General features: G+C 37.2%; 1 protein-coding gene across 1 annotated transcript in view; it reads left to right on the top strand.

Annotated features, from left to right (window-relative positions):
- Nucleotides 1-15936, top strand: part of LOC145999308 (uncharacterized) — a 37351-nt gene extending 21415 nt beyond the window's left edge. Inside the window, exons 2-3 of the mRNA XM_083136247.1 lie at nt 14463-15208; nt 15803-15936. Of these exons, the coding sequence (XP_082992373.1) occupies nt 14463-15208; nt 15803-15936 (880 nt within the window). The remainder of the gene's footprint in view (nt 1-14462; nt 15209-15802) is intronic.
- Nucleotides 15937-17477: the final 1541 nt, after the last annotated feature.

Raw genomic sequence — 17477 nt, 5'->3', positions numbered from 1 at the left:
GCCTTAATGTAAATATTAAATTCTTAACAAATTAAAGAAACTGTTATTGAGTTTCCATATATTTTATTTAAAAACAAGCAAAAAAGAATTATAGAAAATAAAAAAAAGACAGACACTAATAATATATTAGATGCTCAATTATAATTAGCGAGAGAGTTCAATGTAGCTCACCAAATAATACAAGGATTTCTTTATAATATACTCTGGATATTGCGCAATAGTTATAATAAGGCAATAATAATATTGACACCAAATTAATCTAATTAAAACTCAACTATCCGCTTTCAACACCTCGCTTATATAGCAGTTTATACCACACTGCGAAACAGCTGAAGAAAATTTTAGTACTGTACAGAAGCTTCCCGAGTAATTACGTCACCTTGACGTCTCAGTCCGGCCGGATGGTGCACAGCGTTCTATGATTTTCTGGAATATTCGATACAATTCTCTGGTGCATCAATTATTACATAACTCCATTTGCTGAATTATATTATATATAAATATTGTTAATACAAATTTATGAAATGATAAAATGGCATACATAAAATTTAAAAATGGTTTGTGCGTGACCTTTTTCAATATTTCAATGGAATATACCTCATTTTAGTCATTAATAGGCAAAAGTTCATCCATTTGTGCTACAGGAAATAATTTTTGAGAAAAAAATGAAAAAGTCATCACCCTAATGCATACATATTTACAGGCTAAAATAATGCCTTCCACGAAATTAATTAGCTTAAAATAAATATTTTCAAACAAGTGGCATTTTTGATGTTGGTGGCTAAATACTCTCAGAGAGAAAGTGGATAATTTTGCATGGTTTAGGAATTAGTTTTACATTTCCATTGTTTTTGTCTTGTGGAGATATGTTGCAGTGAAGGAATGAGTGTTGTGTTATACTGTTTTCGATAGGTTAGGCTTGTTAAATTTTATGCTCTTAGAGGTTATATGAATTGTTGTTTTATGGGTGTTCTAGTTTCGGCCTTGTACTTAATATAAGTAACATTAAAGCTTAGCGTGTGGTGCCTCATGCACACAACTTTTCTCAGCGTGGAATTTGCTTTTTGCATAAACATGTTTTAAATTATTCTCTATGTCACGGTTATAGCTTTTTGACGTAGCTGATTTATTTTGCACATAATTAAAAATCATAATGACATAATGATTGGATATTTATTATATTTGATGATTCACCACATATGAAATGTACGGAATGCTCCGTGAAATGCTGGAATGCATCTCAAAAACTTTAATGCATTTTTTAAACAACTTAATAACATACTGCTTTACTTATGCAAAATAACGAATAAACTAGCGAATACAATTTGAGCGAATGAAGTGATTACGGAGAAAATTTTACTTTTTTTACGTTTGGACGTTCATTCTCTAATTTTTCTTGAGAGTAACATTGGCTGGCTGATGTCATGGTTTACAGGGTTGCCAAATTGAAGGCTCCGGCCTCCCTTGGATTATAGATGATCGTGATCCCTCCCTGCATTACAAAAATAATATGTCAAATGATGTCTAAACATTTTTTTTTTTCAACATTTGCCTCAGGTTGATATTATTTTTATGAGTGACCTGCATGGATTGTGCATCAAAACTCAACCCCCCTTCCTCCTCTCCCCCTCAATGCTGGCTTTCTTTGTTTAATCTCAGTAAATTTTGCCAAGCCCGACTGAGTTATAATTACTGAGAAGCATTTGGTATCATCCTTTCATCATAAACAAACCAGGAAGACAGCATTTAGTGAGATTTTACACTGTAACAGTCCATGCACGCTAGAAGAGCTCTCTTGAATATAAAAGCAAACCTAATTTCTTACTGTCATGCTCATTTTTAGTCTACTCTTTGAGGTGTTGTAATGTTGATCTTTTGTCTCTCGTTTGTTGTGTGTGACTGGAATGGGGCCAGTAGGATTTCAGTGGCCACAGTGCAGGTATATGTAGGGTAGTGGGTGGAGTAAGTAAGTCATCAAGCAATCGGTGACACTGATCTACCTACCAAACAATTATATAGTAATGTAGTATAATATCTTTACACACACATATATACTTGTACGTATTTGAACATGATTATTAACTGTAATTATGTACTGACATGTTCCATACCATGTGTGGAAAACAACCACTGTACAATGGTCAACAGAATTAAATAAATCATACATCATATGAATGTGTAGCAGCAGCCAATCATGGCCATTTGTAGCAGATCATAAATATTGTTTGTAGTAAATTATTATGGGATTCTACAGGGTACACACAATATCTTTATGACTGAAAAAAGCAAATTGTAATGTTCTAAGTGGGCAATATAAATTTATAATGGGACTGAACACGCGGTTCTGAGCGATGAAGTTTCCGGAAGGACCACCCACAGGTTGGAATGCAGGCGGACACACAGTCATATAAAGACAACTGGCAAAATCAGAACTACACTTGGCAACGTCACCTTCAGTTTTACTTCGCAACTGAGCTTGTGGACACCCATTGGATCACACTCCCCCGAAAATGATTGGGGGACAGAAAGGGCCAGAAATAGCCTTCAAGGTCAGCCACCAGTTGGAGTTGTTTTCAGTATAGTAATCACAAAAGTCACTAAGTAGGAAGCTAATGATGCACTTTTGCATGTTGCTTCAGTCTCTAACGAGAACCAAGACCCAGAAACAATCTATAGGGCCAATTGAAAATGTATGCCACTGCTGTACCCTCAAGAACAAATTCTCTAATGCAACTTGTCAATTTTCAATCACGCAGAAATCATCCATTCACCAATCATGCACAATCCTCGGCATAAACACTAAATGAAAGAGAAACACAAAATCACCCCTTCTAGTAACTTGACTTAAAAATGCCTCGTAATTAACACATGAAATGAACCCATTCAATAATCATAGAATCTTGTTAGCGTAAAGAAACAAAATGTTATTTTAGGATAACGAACAACAAGGGATTTTTAGTTTAACTAAGTTAATAGTTATAAAAAAGATGTTAAAAATTAACGTTAAAAACTGTACTTATGTATGCAAGTATGTTGTTCCTATTTTCCTTTCTTTAGAACTACGTTTCGGTGACTCACTATCCCCTTCTTCAGGTTCGTATAAAAAACTAGGTGCATAACATGGTACCACGTCGAAATGTAATAAAAGGATAGTGGACAAGGGTTGGTGTGGATACATTTATGATATTATATACCCCCTCTAGACGTATTTGAAAAACTCGTAGTTCTCTAAAAACTTGCACAATTACCCTATTCCCACGTTAAGAATGTTAAAAGACTAAAAACCAGTATGTATCACTATGTACAACTTGCAGGTTTGGCTTTTCCTGCTGAACTGTGTTTCCTAATCTACGTGAAGATCACTCTTCCAGGAATGCTTTCCTCTCCCCTTCATTTTCTTATTTCCCCCTCACTATCACGTCACAAATCCAACGTGAATTCTCGTTCTTCTCGAGCAGCTTGGATAACTTCCGGAGTGACGTGGAAACCGATGTTGGGTTCAATCTTCCGGGTTTTATCCCATTTTTTGAGGAAATTGTATAGACAGACAGCATGCTCCCGGCCATGAACTGGCTTATAACATTTGTAATTCCTCAGGAGTATATTTTGTTCTGTTCATGCCTAATACGTGCTTTCGGACAATTAATTTACAACTGACATTAATCCACACTTCGTTCGGTGGGGACAAGGCACGTATTGTTTGAGAGGAGGGTCACATCTCGTTCATACAGGCTACCAGATCCAATCATGGCCTATACTTGAATTGATTGATTGTTACTTCGCTTCTTGTGCCACTTCTATCTGATTTGCTAAGAATGATGATATGATGAAATTGATGAATGGACACTCACAAACATTCATGCCCAGGTCAGGATTCGAACCCGGGGCCCCTGGCATCGAAGCGCAATGTGCTAACCACTCTGCCACGGTGGCAGGCACATGCTAAATACTACTTTCACAGATCATTTGGACATGTCAATTTCGATATACAAGTTCAGGGTGGCGACAGACCTGGAAAACCGGGCAAAGTCAGGGAATTTGAGGTGTCAAAGAAAGTCAGGGAAGTGTCAGGGAATATCGTCTTCATTGACTTTTTTTATTTATTTATTTAAAGATATCGTTGTGGATATCTGCACAGGAACAGGAAATCTCGTTCGTAAGTTTCGGCCTCAACTTTTAGGTCCTTTTTATGCGCAACACAACCACGGCGCCAGAAACCAGTGATGGCAGGAGGAGATAGAGAGAGAGAGAGAGAGAGAGAGAGAGAGAGAGAGAGAGAGAGAGAGAGAGAGAGAGAGAGAGAGAGAGAGAGAGAGAGAGAGAGAGAGAGAGAGAGAGAGATTGAGAGAGAGAGAGAGAGAGAGAGAGAGAGAGAGAGAGAGAGAGAGAGAGAGAGAGAGAGAGAGAGAGAGAGAAAATCTCTTGCCCGGTCTTCTCGGCGGGACTCGGCGGGAATTTTAAATTCGAACACTCTTTGGAGGAAAATTGTTATAACTTGGGCACTATGGGAGCAATCTACTTCGGATAACTTTTGTTTTGCAGGTAAAACATCAGTACATGCAACCGTGTACAATTCAGAACACCGGACCGAGAAAGGGGGGCTTGGGGGGGGGGGCACGTCCCCCGAATTTCAATGGAAAAAAACAAAAATCTGGAGTTTGCCTCCTCTTCTCCCGCTATTTTGGGGAGAAGGCGCGAACTTTAGCATTCTTTTCAAAGAATGGACATTTCTCAAGATAATGAAACATGTTTCATGTTCTTGGGTGCCATACAAATTGAATAATGAGCGAAAATGTGAATTTTTTTTCTTACGAAAAATATGTAATTTGCATTTTTAAAGGAAAATTGTTTTAACTCGGGCACTATGGGAGAAATCTACTTCGGATAAGTTTTGTTTTGCAGCTAAAACATCAGAGCATGCAACCGTGTACAATTCAGAACGCCGAACAATGAAGGGGGTTTGGGGGGCGCGACCCTCGAATTTCAACGGAAAAAACAAAAATCTGGAGATTGCCCCCCCTCTTTTCTTCCACTATTTAGGGAGAAGGCGCGAACTTTAGTATTATTTTCAAAGAATGGACGTTTCCAAAGAGATTGAAATATGTTTCATGTTCCTGGGTGCCATACAAGTTGAATAATGAGCCAAGATGTGAAACTCTGTTCGGAAATATGGCATGGATATGTTGCGGAGAGGGAGGAGGTTGGTCATCAATGAATTTCCCAGGCTTGTTCCAGACCTGTGTTGAGTTTCCACCCAAACATAAGAGTATGAAGGTCCAAAAAGCACATTCATTTCGTAATCAGCACCATGATACCGTATGGTATCATCGGGGGAGTAAAGGTCAAGTCTCTAAATATTACGTGGAAAATGCATTGAAGTATCATTTTTTCTTGTCCGTATGGGAGTAGTAAGGGGACTTGTCAACAGATGGAGGGGATAAGAGCGGTTGGTGCCGTCCGATAGATGTCGGACGTCGTAGTAAGGAATTTTGTTGGTCAAACTGAAGGAACATGGAAACAAATAGGTTCCATTGATACATACGATTTTTGTCGAATATCGCCACCCGACAAAGTATCTCACTACAACATGCGACAGAAATTGCATGGACTGCAACATCCAACAAAAATCGCATGCATAAACAAGAAGAGCTTTAGACTGCAAATATGCTGCTGGAATTTTATTACTCTTCTGGCTCACTTCACCTTATTTAATGTAGCAGTGCTTAGGAAGGTTTTCTTTCATCATCCTGACATATTACTGGTTTCGCACAAGTTAACATACGTTTACAATGACATTGCCCTATTCTTAGATATCAAGAAGAATCCAACCAAACGGGATATATACTGCTGGACAAAAAAAACGGACACCTTAATATTTGACATCTATTTTGCAATTACTTATGAATTACGCTCTCAGTTAAGTATTGAACAATTGAACATTCATTATTGAACATTTTCCATAGTTTTTCCGTTTATTATTTATTTATTTATTTACTCGTATTTACTTATTTGGAACACCTAGTAGGCTCAAAATCAATTTAATGAAATTTTGTTTTAAGTTATTGATTTTCAATTCCTGTTGATGTTATTTTGTTTAATGTCTAGAGAGCCATGAATTTTGGTTCATAGTAACCATAGTAACAGATATTATTGACATTGTCATTGCTGGTATTTTTCTTGCAAGTGTATTGTAAGTTTGCTAGCTTGAAAATGAGACGTGAAGAGGTAGTAAAAGCAGTAGTTCTTTGCGATGATGGTCGTAGTGTACACTGTATTGCTAGGGTGCTAAATATGGCACAAAGTACTATCCATGAAGCTCTCAGACGGTATGATTCAACTGGTTCCTATGGTAGAAGACTGGGTTCTGGTCAGAAATGATGCACAACAGCACGGAAAGATCTTTTAATGCGTATCATAGTCTTAAGAGACCGTCGTACGACTTCAAATATTGTGGTAGAGCGTTTGAGAAATGTTCATAGACCTGTGGTTTCTTCACGAACAGTTCGTAGAAGACTGAATGAAAGTGGTTTATCATCTCGGAGGCCGGCTACAGGTCCCAGGTTGTTAGCACATCACCGGAAGCAAAGACTGGAATTTGCTACAAAACACTTACATTGGAATGTGGAGCAGTGGGAAAAGGTTTTATTTTCCGATGAGTCAAAATTCAATCTACGTTCATCAGACGGGCGTGAACACGTGTATAGAAGACCTAATGAGCGTTAAGCGCAATGTTGTTTCTTTGAAATATCACCCTTTGGAGGCGGTGGTGTCATGGTCTGGGAAGATATCTCTTTACAAGGACGTACAGAGTTGGTTCTTGTAGAGAATGGGGCAATGGCAGCTTGCAGATATATTACAGAATGTGTGGAAGATCATGTAGTACCATATGCACCATTCATAGGACCAGACTTTGTTTTTATGCATGACAATGCGCGTCCTCACATTGCGAATATTGTCACAGAGTACTTGGACGAAGTTGCAATTACGCGATTAGAATGGCCACCACAAAGTCCAGACCTAAATCCGATAGAGCACGTCTGGGATCAACTGAAACGACATATCAGAAACCGCGCAATAGTTCCAGAAACAATTGAAGAGCTAAGACTTGCTATTCAAGAAGAATGGGAGCAATTGGACCAAAAAGTGATTACCAACCTTATTTGAAGTATGCCACGGCGGTTACAAGCTGTAATTGATGCCAGGGGAGGTAACACCCACTACTAGACAGCTTATATACCCCACCAGTACCAGTTAACAATATTAAAAAAAATATTGGTAAGATTTCCTTTTCTCTTTTTTTTTTGGTAGTTTTCTGTAACTTTCATTTTTGTTCTAATTTATCTTATTAACAATAAATTTTAATTTGCCTTCTGTTGAATATATTCAGGTTTTCTTATTTCCAATAATTTCTGCAACCTTTAGTTAGCCTTCGAATCAGATTTTATGCGTTATCACAAAAAATGCAAGTGTCCGTTTTTTTTGTCCAGCAGTGTATATTGAATACTATCACGAAAAAGTGAAACATAAATCTGCATTGGTGAATGTTATACAAATTGGCAAGTGCATGCTCCCAACCTCAAATTTACTGCAACACTAGTATTGCAATCAAATTAACACCACACTCTGTCCTGTCTGTTTAAACTCGTGAGAGATGGTCATTAATCTCTCACTGAGTAAGGTTAATGTCCAATATTATGAAATAAAATACTAATAATAAATACGTAAATATTTTAATATCATATTTACTCGAATCATTCAATCATAAAAGCAAATCACTTTCTTCAAGAATTGACTTTTCTCTGCCAGCCCTGCAAAATTTTCACTTTCCATCTACTGATTTATACGAGGGGTGGTCAGAAAGTAATTTCCGATTAGTAGGGACATTAATTTTTCGCAAACGCCAAAACCGTGAAAAAAGCAATTGCTGCGAAGTTATGTTTAGGAATGTCCAGTGATGTCTGGATATATTTTTAGCGTTCAAAATATCGAAGTAATGCGAATTTGGCATAAAATGCGAATTGTTGGCATTTTTAGCGATTTTTTTAAAAAAGAAATGCCCTATAACAACGAAGAATTCCATGAAATCCAACATTCTTGTCTTTTCTAGGCCATGTTTGTGTACATAGGACATGCAAGTTTTCCAACATTTTACTATAGAGTTATACGTGCATGGAATAATTCCGACAGCCACATTAAATCATGTATTTCCCACGATGCGAGAGACCCGTGGTCGATCCCCTGCGGGGGAGAACCGGGATGTTTTCCACCTATTCAAACTGCTCCAGCACCCACCCAGTATCATATGAAGCTGGTACCTTGAGGAAACTTTAGGGATAAAGGTAGCCAGGAGCATGGTGCTGATCACATCAACCCCACCTTCAGCCGTGATCAAGAAAGTGTGGGGCCCTAACTCCACACCTCAATACACCTTCATGGAAAAGTGCAGGGGAGTACTTTACTTTAACTTCCTCAAGAATCTGTTCCAACATATCAAACTGTGACGAAAATACATAGACCATGTGACCTGCAATTTAAAATAATAGTTTAGATGCACAATGGAGTATTAAGTTTTGGTATATTTGGCAGATAAATGTTCTAAAACCAAAACGCGAATTTTCGGAAACTTAACACTAACAAGTCAAAAAAAGATAATGCCAATTTTTGGTGCCATAATATATCGATATCTGTCACGTGAGATTGATTGATTTTATTTTTTTTGGTGCGTCGCCACTTATGGTCATTGTGCACCCTTCAGTATATAAGTCGAAAATTCCATTATCTAAAACCCGTCCTTAAAATTTAAAAGGGGGTATGGAAAATAACTTTCCCAAAATCACTTTCAAGATATGAAACTCTCACGAAGAGGCATAGGCCATGCGACTTACAATTTGAAACAGTAGTTTTAAAACACCATGAAGGTATAATTTCAGATATTTGCCAGAAAATGCGCTAAAATGAAAATGTGAATTTTGGGAAAAATAACACCGTATAGTAAAAAATTAAAAAAGTAAGAAAATACACCAATTTCAAAAAGAAAGTCAAAATATCAAGGTCCCTACCGATTAGGCATAAATAAAACAAGAATATCAGTTGTAGTTTATTGCATTCGTAACAGTGATTCCTAACCTAATTTTCGGCATAATCACCACTGTTGTTCTGGCATTTGTCGTAGCATGGCACTAAATTTTATATGCCCATGGTATATGTGTGACAGCAAAGACTGCAACTATATCTACCGCAGCGTAGCTGTCAAATCCTTGCCCTGCCAGAAACTTCTTCAGTTAAACAAAGATATGAAAGTTGGTACATTCAAGGCCAGGGCTGTACAGGGAGTGGTCCAAGATCTCTCACCTGAAGTGATGCAAAGGGCCCGTGTGTACACAGCTGTATGGGGTTGTGCACATTCGATTGGCCTTCCGTGAATTGTCTGCACCATCGTCTGACCATACTATCACTCACGACGTCTGGTCTGCACACCACACGATTGCTGGTGGCTCTGTGGCAAATTCTGAGCATGCAATGTAGGCTACATCGCAGTCGGTGGGAGACTGTATGAGAGCTGCAATCTTTAACCTAGAACTGTCCTAAAACGGCTGCATTGCAACTGTACCAGATTACAGCTACATGCCACTTCTTCCTGCCTGCATGTGTGTGTCTCGCTCTCCGACCATTATTATTAGAGTGTTCCTGTTTTAATGTGTGGTTAGCCAAATCAGGTACCTATACAATGCAATTCTATAAATTCCTTGTGTTAAATTTCTAATACCTATATACCCTTTTCATCAGCATTAATGGTATAACTACTTGTTGCCAGTTTCACAGTACTTCATTTGGATATACTGTACTGAAGCAGAAATCCCATTGATAATGTAAGGAAATATGACACTTTATTTTGTTCGATTCAGTTGCTTCACTCATATGCAAGAGTTAAGTTGTTTGCTTTACAGAGAAGAGAGAAGTAGTTTTATGCATTGAAAAATGAGTCCGCACTCACGGTTCTTGCAAGCAGAGGGTTCCAAATCTCAGTGGACACTGGAAATATCAACATATTATACCGAGAATGTATAAGGAGACTGATAAATTACAAATTGTATATCTTAAACAATCACTCTTCTCTGTTATCTAATTTAGTCGTAACTTTAAAAATAATCAAGTATTTTATTTTAAACTTACTGCGTATGACAAAATTCCATAATCTTTCCCTAGCTTGTGAATTGTAACAATTTTCCAAATTCACTATTTTGCAGTTTGAATTTAAATCATAGAGAATAAAGAAATTAAGTCAATTTCATAGAAGATAATATTGGTACTTAACAAAACCATACGTGGCTCTCTATGAGTTTATTATTTCCATTTGCAAAAACATCAATTTAGTTTAGTTTGTAATTGTCAGGGGAAAATGTAAATTTTGTCCTGGAATACCTGGAAAAGTCAGGGAATTTCATTTCTGCTTGTTTGTAGCCACCCTGAAGTTGCATTTTCTCTACTTACATTCATTACGTCCAAATTTTATCCTAATGGATAATCTCGGAACGCAAAATGTTTTAATTGACTCGAATTCAGAATGACTAATATATACTTGACCTACATTTTTTAAATGCAAAGTCTGGCTGACGAAAATGTGCCTCAACACGAAATGAAAATGCAATTTTCATTAGATACACTAAAAATGCTGACCAAAGGAGACTTTATTATATGTTATGAATAACATTGCACATGTAATCCTCTAACAGGGTTTTCTTTGGAATAAGATTCGCGAGGGCTTAATAGGATTAAGTATCATTCAGTGCAAAGCAATAGCTATAAACATGAGATAAACCTGAAAAGAGGGGTTAGTATTCACCATAAGAGAAGTGCAGCAGGTAAAACAAAATACATATGTAAGGAAGAGATGTGTAAGTGTAAGTTTCTATGTGAAAATTGATTGAGTAGTAGCACTAGATGCTTTTACGTCAGGGGTCCCAGGTTCGAATACCGGCCTGGTCATTGGTGTTATTTTTGAATCTTCTATTTATCATATGTTCACTCATCTTCATCGTCGCGATTTCAAAAAAACTGGCAGAAAAGCGACGCTAATGTTATGTTAAGATGTCAAACCTGTAACAAGCATACAGCAAAGTTGTGTGAAGGATTGACTATAAGCTTCTATCACATTTAATCTAAGCTCACACAAAGATAGCGACTGAGCGAACCAGAGCAATGCAAAGCTAAGAAAGCACTTAATCATTGAGAGTAGCAATGAATTTCAAGGCTGCAAATTTCTGCAAATGTCAGAGTTTGAACTCTCAAATAATAATTCTTATGTGACGAATAGTATCATGTTGTAAGCCAGTGGGGATTTCAGGTGCTTTGCGTATTGTTGCTTTTCGAAATAATTTTTGTTGTTACCATTCTTGATATACTCTTAAAATATTCTTCATTTTACAATAAGTTCTTAATTAGTTTCGGTTTTTGTTTCAAGTCCATTTTATGCACAGATAGGCTAATCGGTATAAAGTGGGATCCAAACCTTTATATGTCTCCACCGGGTATGGAATTCAGGGCCCCTTGATTACACGGCTTGACGTTATTACTACGTCATCCTGAAGACCCTCCGCAATGGGTTACATGTGCATGGATTAACATAAATTCATTTTAAACATATTTCGGACACTAAATAAAGTTCATTATCACCACAGATTGGAAATTAGTTTTTTGCGAAAAATACGAGGAATACCTATCGTTCTTCTCTTGTTACTATTCATTAGAAAATAAGAATTATTTCATTTCACTCTCACGATCTATCGTTGCTGTTTGTTGATTGACGAAACAACAATGCTTCAAGCTCAAAAGCCGACACCGAAACTTAGATTTTTGTTATTTCACGCCATTGTTCTACCAGTTTCCGTTAATTGCGATGATGAAGATTAAAGATGTGATAGGTGGAGGCAGGATGAAGACCAGGTTCAAAACCCAGCTATTGGACTTTGAAGCGCATTACGCTAACCAATTTGTCACGGGGTTGGTTTTCAGTTCATCAAATCACTCTATTCGTCATTCAAATTCCAGAAGTAGCAAAGCAACGTAAAATAACGAAAACAGAAAGCAAGAACATATCTACTTATCATCACCCAGCAAATCGACACACTAACCTCTTCTGGCATTCGTTTTGCAGAATGGCCTTGAGGATTAAAGATCGCCATCTTCCTGGTTCAGCTCGAGACAATTCAGGTGCCTTATCATAGCTGTCCTGAAGCATACAGGGTTTCTAACCCACTTCGCCGTGAGGTCTACTATTACCTTTGCTGTTGTTTGTACACATGATCATATTTCAGCAGATTACATAATTCAACATATGTCACTGTTCAGCATATTAAGAACAATTTTTACAGAACACAGAGGCAGTAAACCCCACCAAGCGACTCATTTACTTCTTCCTAGCCTAAAGTTGAGTATCACCATACCAAAAGGTGGCAAGATTCCAAGGCTTTTTGGTTTCAGTATTTACGTTCAGTAATAAGTCTGGAGTCTGGCCTCTCCAATTTTGACTGTCCAAGCTAAAGCTCTTATTTTCTCTCGCACCTGCACTGGTCTATAATTCTAGGTTCATCCTTTCATCAAATGCAGCACACTTTTCATTTTTATGAGTTTTTATATACATAATTTATTTGTATCGCAATAATATAAAAGTTAGAGTAGACAGCATTTCATTGTGCTTTGGTACTGCACCAGTATTGAGCAAATATATTAGCAGTAATCAGAAGGCTACACTTTAAAAGTAGCTTCTCTACAGCTACAGCTAATCTTCCAAAAATGTAACTTTGTTACAGCTACATCTATGTTTACCAAAAATACACTTCCTTCTATGTGATAATGGCCGCTTTACTACTTCTGCATAAGAAATAAACCAACCATATGGATATTCAAAATAATTGCTTAGCACTTGTACTTACTAGAAAGTAGGTTCCATTATTATTAACATGAGACTCTCAGTGGCAATAGATACCAAATCGAAATATTAATGTACATTGATAATATCTTCCAAAATGATATAATTTGGACTTTTTTATCCAATAAAAATTGCGTTGAATGCAGTTGTTTTTTCCTCCTTCAACCTGTGGTGCAACAGCCCGTAAGGTTCAGGGTCTACCTAATGACTGCCTGTCTCACTCCCATATGCCTCAGCAGAGGTGGTCAGCACAACAAACCCCCAGTCGTTGTTGTAGGTATCCATGACTGGTTTATGCTACTTATTCATAGCTCCCCAATTTTCCCACGATGGTGAGTGGCCATGGTCCCATGCTCTGGTCGAAATCCCATGAGAAAAGTTGTTACAGTTACCCAGGATACTTGTACCTGTAAATATGTAGAGAATATTTTTGGAAGCAATTGATAATTTCTGTGGCATTCACCTTTACAAGCATTGTAGGCCTCCCCAATGGCACAGTGGTAGCATCGTTGCCTTGTAATCAAGGGGTCCGGTGGAGGCACATAGTGGTTCATATCCCACTTTAAACTCTAGGTTTAGTCCCAGTGAGCCTTACTGTGCATAAAGTGGACTTAAAACACCAAATCAAAAAAAAAAAAAAAAAAAATTGGAAGCATTGTAAAAAAGAGAAAGTTGAAAGGTAACATGTACTTGTGCCTAATAAATTTTATTGGAGTGGACATAGTGTGGCTGAAAATGTCAACTGAATACAACACCTAAATCATTTTCTGAAATACTTGAGCCATCACCCAATTAGGACTACTGTGAATGTTTTACTTTTGCAAATATACAGCTTCCAGAGATTGGTCCCCAGCCTGCAAGAGACTTACAAGTGTGAGTTCATGTAAGACCAGGGGCCTACCTTGAGCACTGAGAGAGGGATGAGACCTAGATGGAGTTCAGAGGCTGAGGGCATGTGAGGATGGAGGTTGACCTTGAGCTTTGACACTGTGCAGTGGCAGCCTTAAGTCAAATGGAGGTCACAAGTAGATATGGTTGTAGTAACTCTTTTTTACCCCGCAACAGAAAGAAGAAAAGGAAGATTGAATGAATGTAACTATGTGAGACAATGACAACATATTGTCACACTATTGATGTGTACCAAGCTTTATGGCCAACCTAATGAAAATTAAAGCAAAGATATGAATATTTTTTGACTAAGTAGTAGAAAAAATATTATGTATTTATTCTTGCAGGAGTAATATACATTAAATTAGGCACACATAGATTTACTACATAGAACTTTAAGTGAAAACTCATTCAAAGTCAAGCCGGCTCAGTAGCTCAGTGGTAGAACAATGGCATCGAATGCCAGAGACCTGGGTTCGAATCCTGGTCCAGCCTGCATTTTTTTGCTGAAAGTTCTACATAATAATATGTACGTCACCTTCAACAGTCTATTCTACTCTCCTTTCTTTCCATTGATTTATACATGTCAGTCTTTCTCATTATTTACTCAGAAAGTGAAACTACATTTGTATCATATTTTTTTCAGCTACGTCATCAAGAACACCGTGGAAGAACAAGTACAAGATGTCCCAAGGTCAGCTCCACATTTGCCAGTGTCTGCAGGAAACTTAAGAGAACAAGAGCAGCCAAAAGAAATTGCAGAATGTATTAGTACAAATGAAAAATTAGAGGCTGAACCTGCAACAAAAACCCTTGCAAGCAAGGCACATGTTGAAGGTTCCAAGCCTAACAATAGGAGAAAGCAACGTATAGCTCCCATTTCCAACAACACTTTCCCTGACAAAGGTGATTTTATAACCCATGAACCACAGATGTTTTTTAAGGATTCAGTTTCCAAGAAAACTTTTGTCCATGAAGCTGAGCATAATACATTTATGAGTGTTCCCACACAAGAGAGACATTTTAGTTGTTCAATTTGCAACAAGTATTTTGCCCGTAAGTTTCATCTTAATGAGCATGTCAAGGTTCACACTGGAGAGAAGCCTTTCAATTGTTCAATTTGCAATAAATATTTTGGCTGTAAAGGAGTTCTTAGTGTACATATGACTGTTCACACTAAAGAGAAGCCTTTCAATTGTTCAATTTGCAATAAAAATTTTGCCCGTAGAGGAGATCTTAGTATACATATGAATGTTCACACTAAAGAGAAGCCTTTCAATTGTTCAATTTGCAATAAATATTTTGCCCGGAAAGGAGATCTTAGTGTACATATGACTGTTCACACTAAAGAGAAGCCTTTCAATTGTTCAATTTGCAATAAAAATTTTGCCCGTAAAGGACAACTTAGTGTACATATGACTGTTCACACGAAAGAGAAGCCTTTCAAATGTTCAATTTGCAACAAAGATTTTGCCCTTAAAGGTCATCTTAATAAGCATGTGAGACGTCATACTGGAGAGAAGCCTTTCAATTGTTCAAATTGCAATAAATATTTTGGCCGTAAAGGAGATCTTAGTGTACATATGACTGTTCACACTAAAGAGAAGCCTTTCAATTGTTCAATTTGCAATAAAAATTTTGCCCGTAGAGGAGATCTTAGTATACATATGAATGTTCACACTAAAGAGAAGCCTTTCAATTGTTCAATTTGCAATAAATATTTTGCCCGGAAAGGAGATCTTAGTGTACATATGACTGTTCACACTAAAGAGAAGCCTTTCAATTGTTCAATTTGCAATAAAAATTTTGCCCGTAAAGGAGAACTTAGTGTACATATGACTGTTCACACGAAAGAGAAGCCTTTCAAATGTTCAATTTGCAACAAAGATTTTGCCCTTAAAGGTCATCTTAATAAGCATGTGAGACGTCATACTGGAGAGAAGCCTTTCAATTGTTCAATATGCAACAAAAGTTTTGTCCTTAAAGGTTATCTTAATAAGCATGTGAGGGGTCACACTGGACAGAAGCCTTTCAATTGTTCAATTTACAACAAAGATTTTGCTCATAAAGAACATCTTAGGGACCATGTGAAGGTTCACAATAAAGAGAGGCCCTTCTAATTGTTCAATTTCCAATAAATATTTTGCCCCTAAAAGAGATCTTAGTGTACATATGAATGTTCACTCAAAAGAGAAGCCTTTAACTGTTCAATTTACAACAAAGGTTTTTCTCCTAAAAGCCGACTTAATGTGCATGTGAGCATTCACAGTACAAAGAAGCTTTTCCTATGTTCAATTTGCTAAGATGTTTTGTCTGGTGGTGTACACTTAATGTACACATGAAGCTTGACAATCAAGAGTAATATTTCAAATGTTTAATTTGCAACAAATGTTTTGGGAATAAAGGACGTCTTAATTCGCATATGTGCATTCATGCTAGAGAGAAGCTTTTCAATTGTTCAATTTGTAACAAATGTTTTGGCTGGAATGATAAGTTTAATAGAGACATACGAGGATGTTTCATCTCAAAGAGAAACTGTATTTATGACAAGATTTTCCTGTAAAGATAACTTCAGGGTACATATGGGGAGACACTTGAAACAAAATCTATTAATTGTTTAATTTGAATCAAATATTTTGTCTGCAAACATAAAGTTATTATGCATGTGAGGAGATTACACACCAAACAGAATTCATTAAGGAAGTTTTGCAAACATCGGTATTTCTAAATGGATTTTTAAATAGAAATCTCTTGACTCTGTGCACATCTCACATGCTTCAGGATTTTGACATCTGCATTTCAGAATCAATTGTCTGCACATCAGGAGGAACGTCTCTATGTCCAGCAGGGATCTCATCCATGCTTTCAAACATGCCACCAGTAGTTGAAAGATAATACCGATATTTGATTTTTAACTGACAAACCAATTTTTATGCTTATTCCTTATCCAAGGAACAAAACAGAGATGGAAGCTGTCATAACAGGCTCTTTAACCTGTACAGTGGGAATCATTTGTATTCCCAGACAGTGGGGAAGTTTTTCCTTGCAGACAGGTAGAACGCTGTCGCTGGGTACGAGCCAAGTGGTGTCGGCAATGAACAGCCTCTCCCCACCCCCACCTGGTGCACTTCTAATCACAGGCAAGCTGCAAAACCAGTTTTTGCATGCTCACAACACTCCTCTAACAGCATTCTCCAAAGGAAATATATAGGGAGTAATTCATTCGTAAGGGTTTCGAGACGAGTGAAGTATTTATTACTTTTAAAGCACATGTGATTATTTTTTTTAAAAAAATATATATACAATAATAAATCATCACCACAGTGCGCAATGTCAGGTCAAGATGATAACTCATCTGCCAGTAGACCAAACAGGTGTTCATTCTTGAGTTTGAATCTTCTGAAAATGATCCTTTATATTCAATATCATCAATTTGTTTTTATGTTTAGAAAGCAAGGTTACAGATTGCACAACACAGTAATTTACACAATTACCTTCCATGTAGGAGGAGGGAAGGGGCGGCAACTTGAGAAGTGCTTGTTAATTTCCATTATTGTCCCAACTATTTTATTATCAATAGTATAAACACAAAGCTAAGAAAGTATACATTATGCATATGCGCGTAATATAACTCATCAACTTTGTTAAATGCAAAATTTTG

This window comes from Lepisma saccharinum, chromosome 15 (assembly GCF_977018435.1).
Source record: "Lepisma saccharinum chromosome 15, izLepSacc3.1, whole genome shotgun sequence".
Taxonomy (NCBI): Eukaryota; Metazoa; Arthropoda; class Insecta; order Zygentoma; family Lepismatidae; genus Lepisma; species Lepisma saccharinum.
Note: the sequence above shows the minus strand (reverse complement) of the source record. Positions and strands in the feature narration are given on the sequence as shown.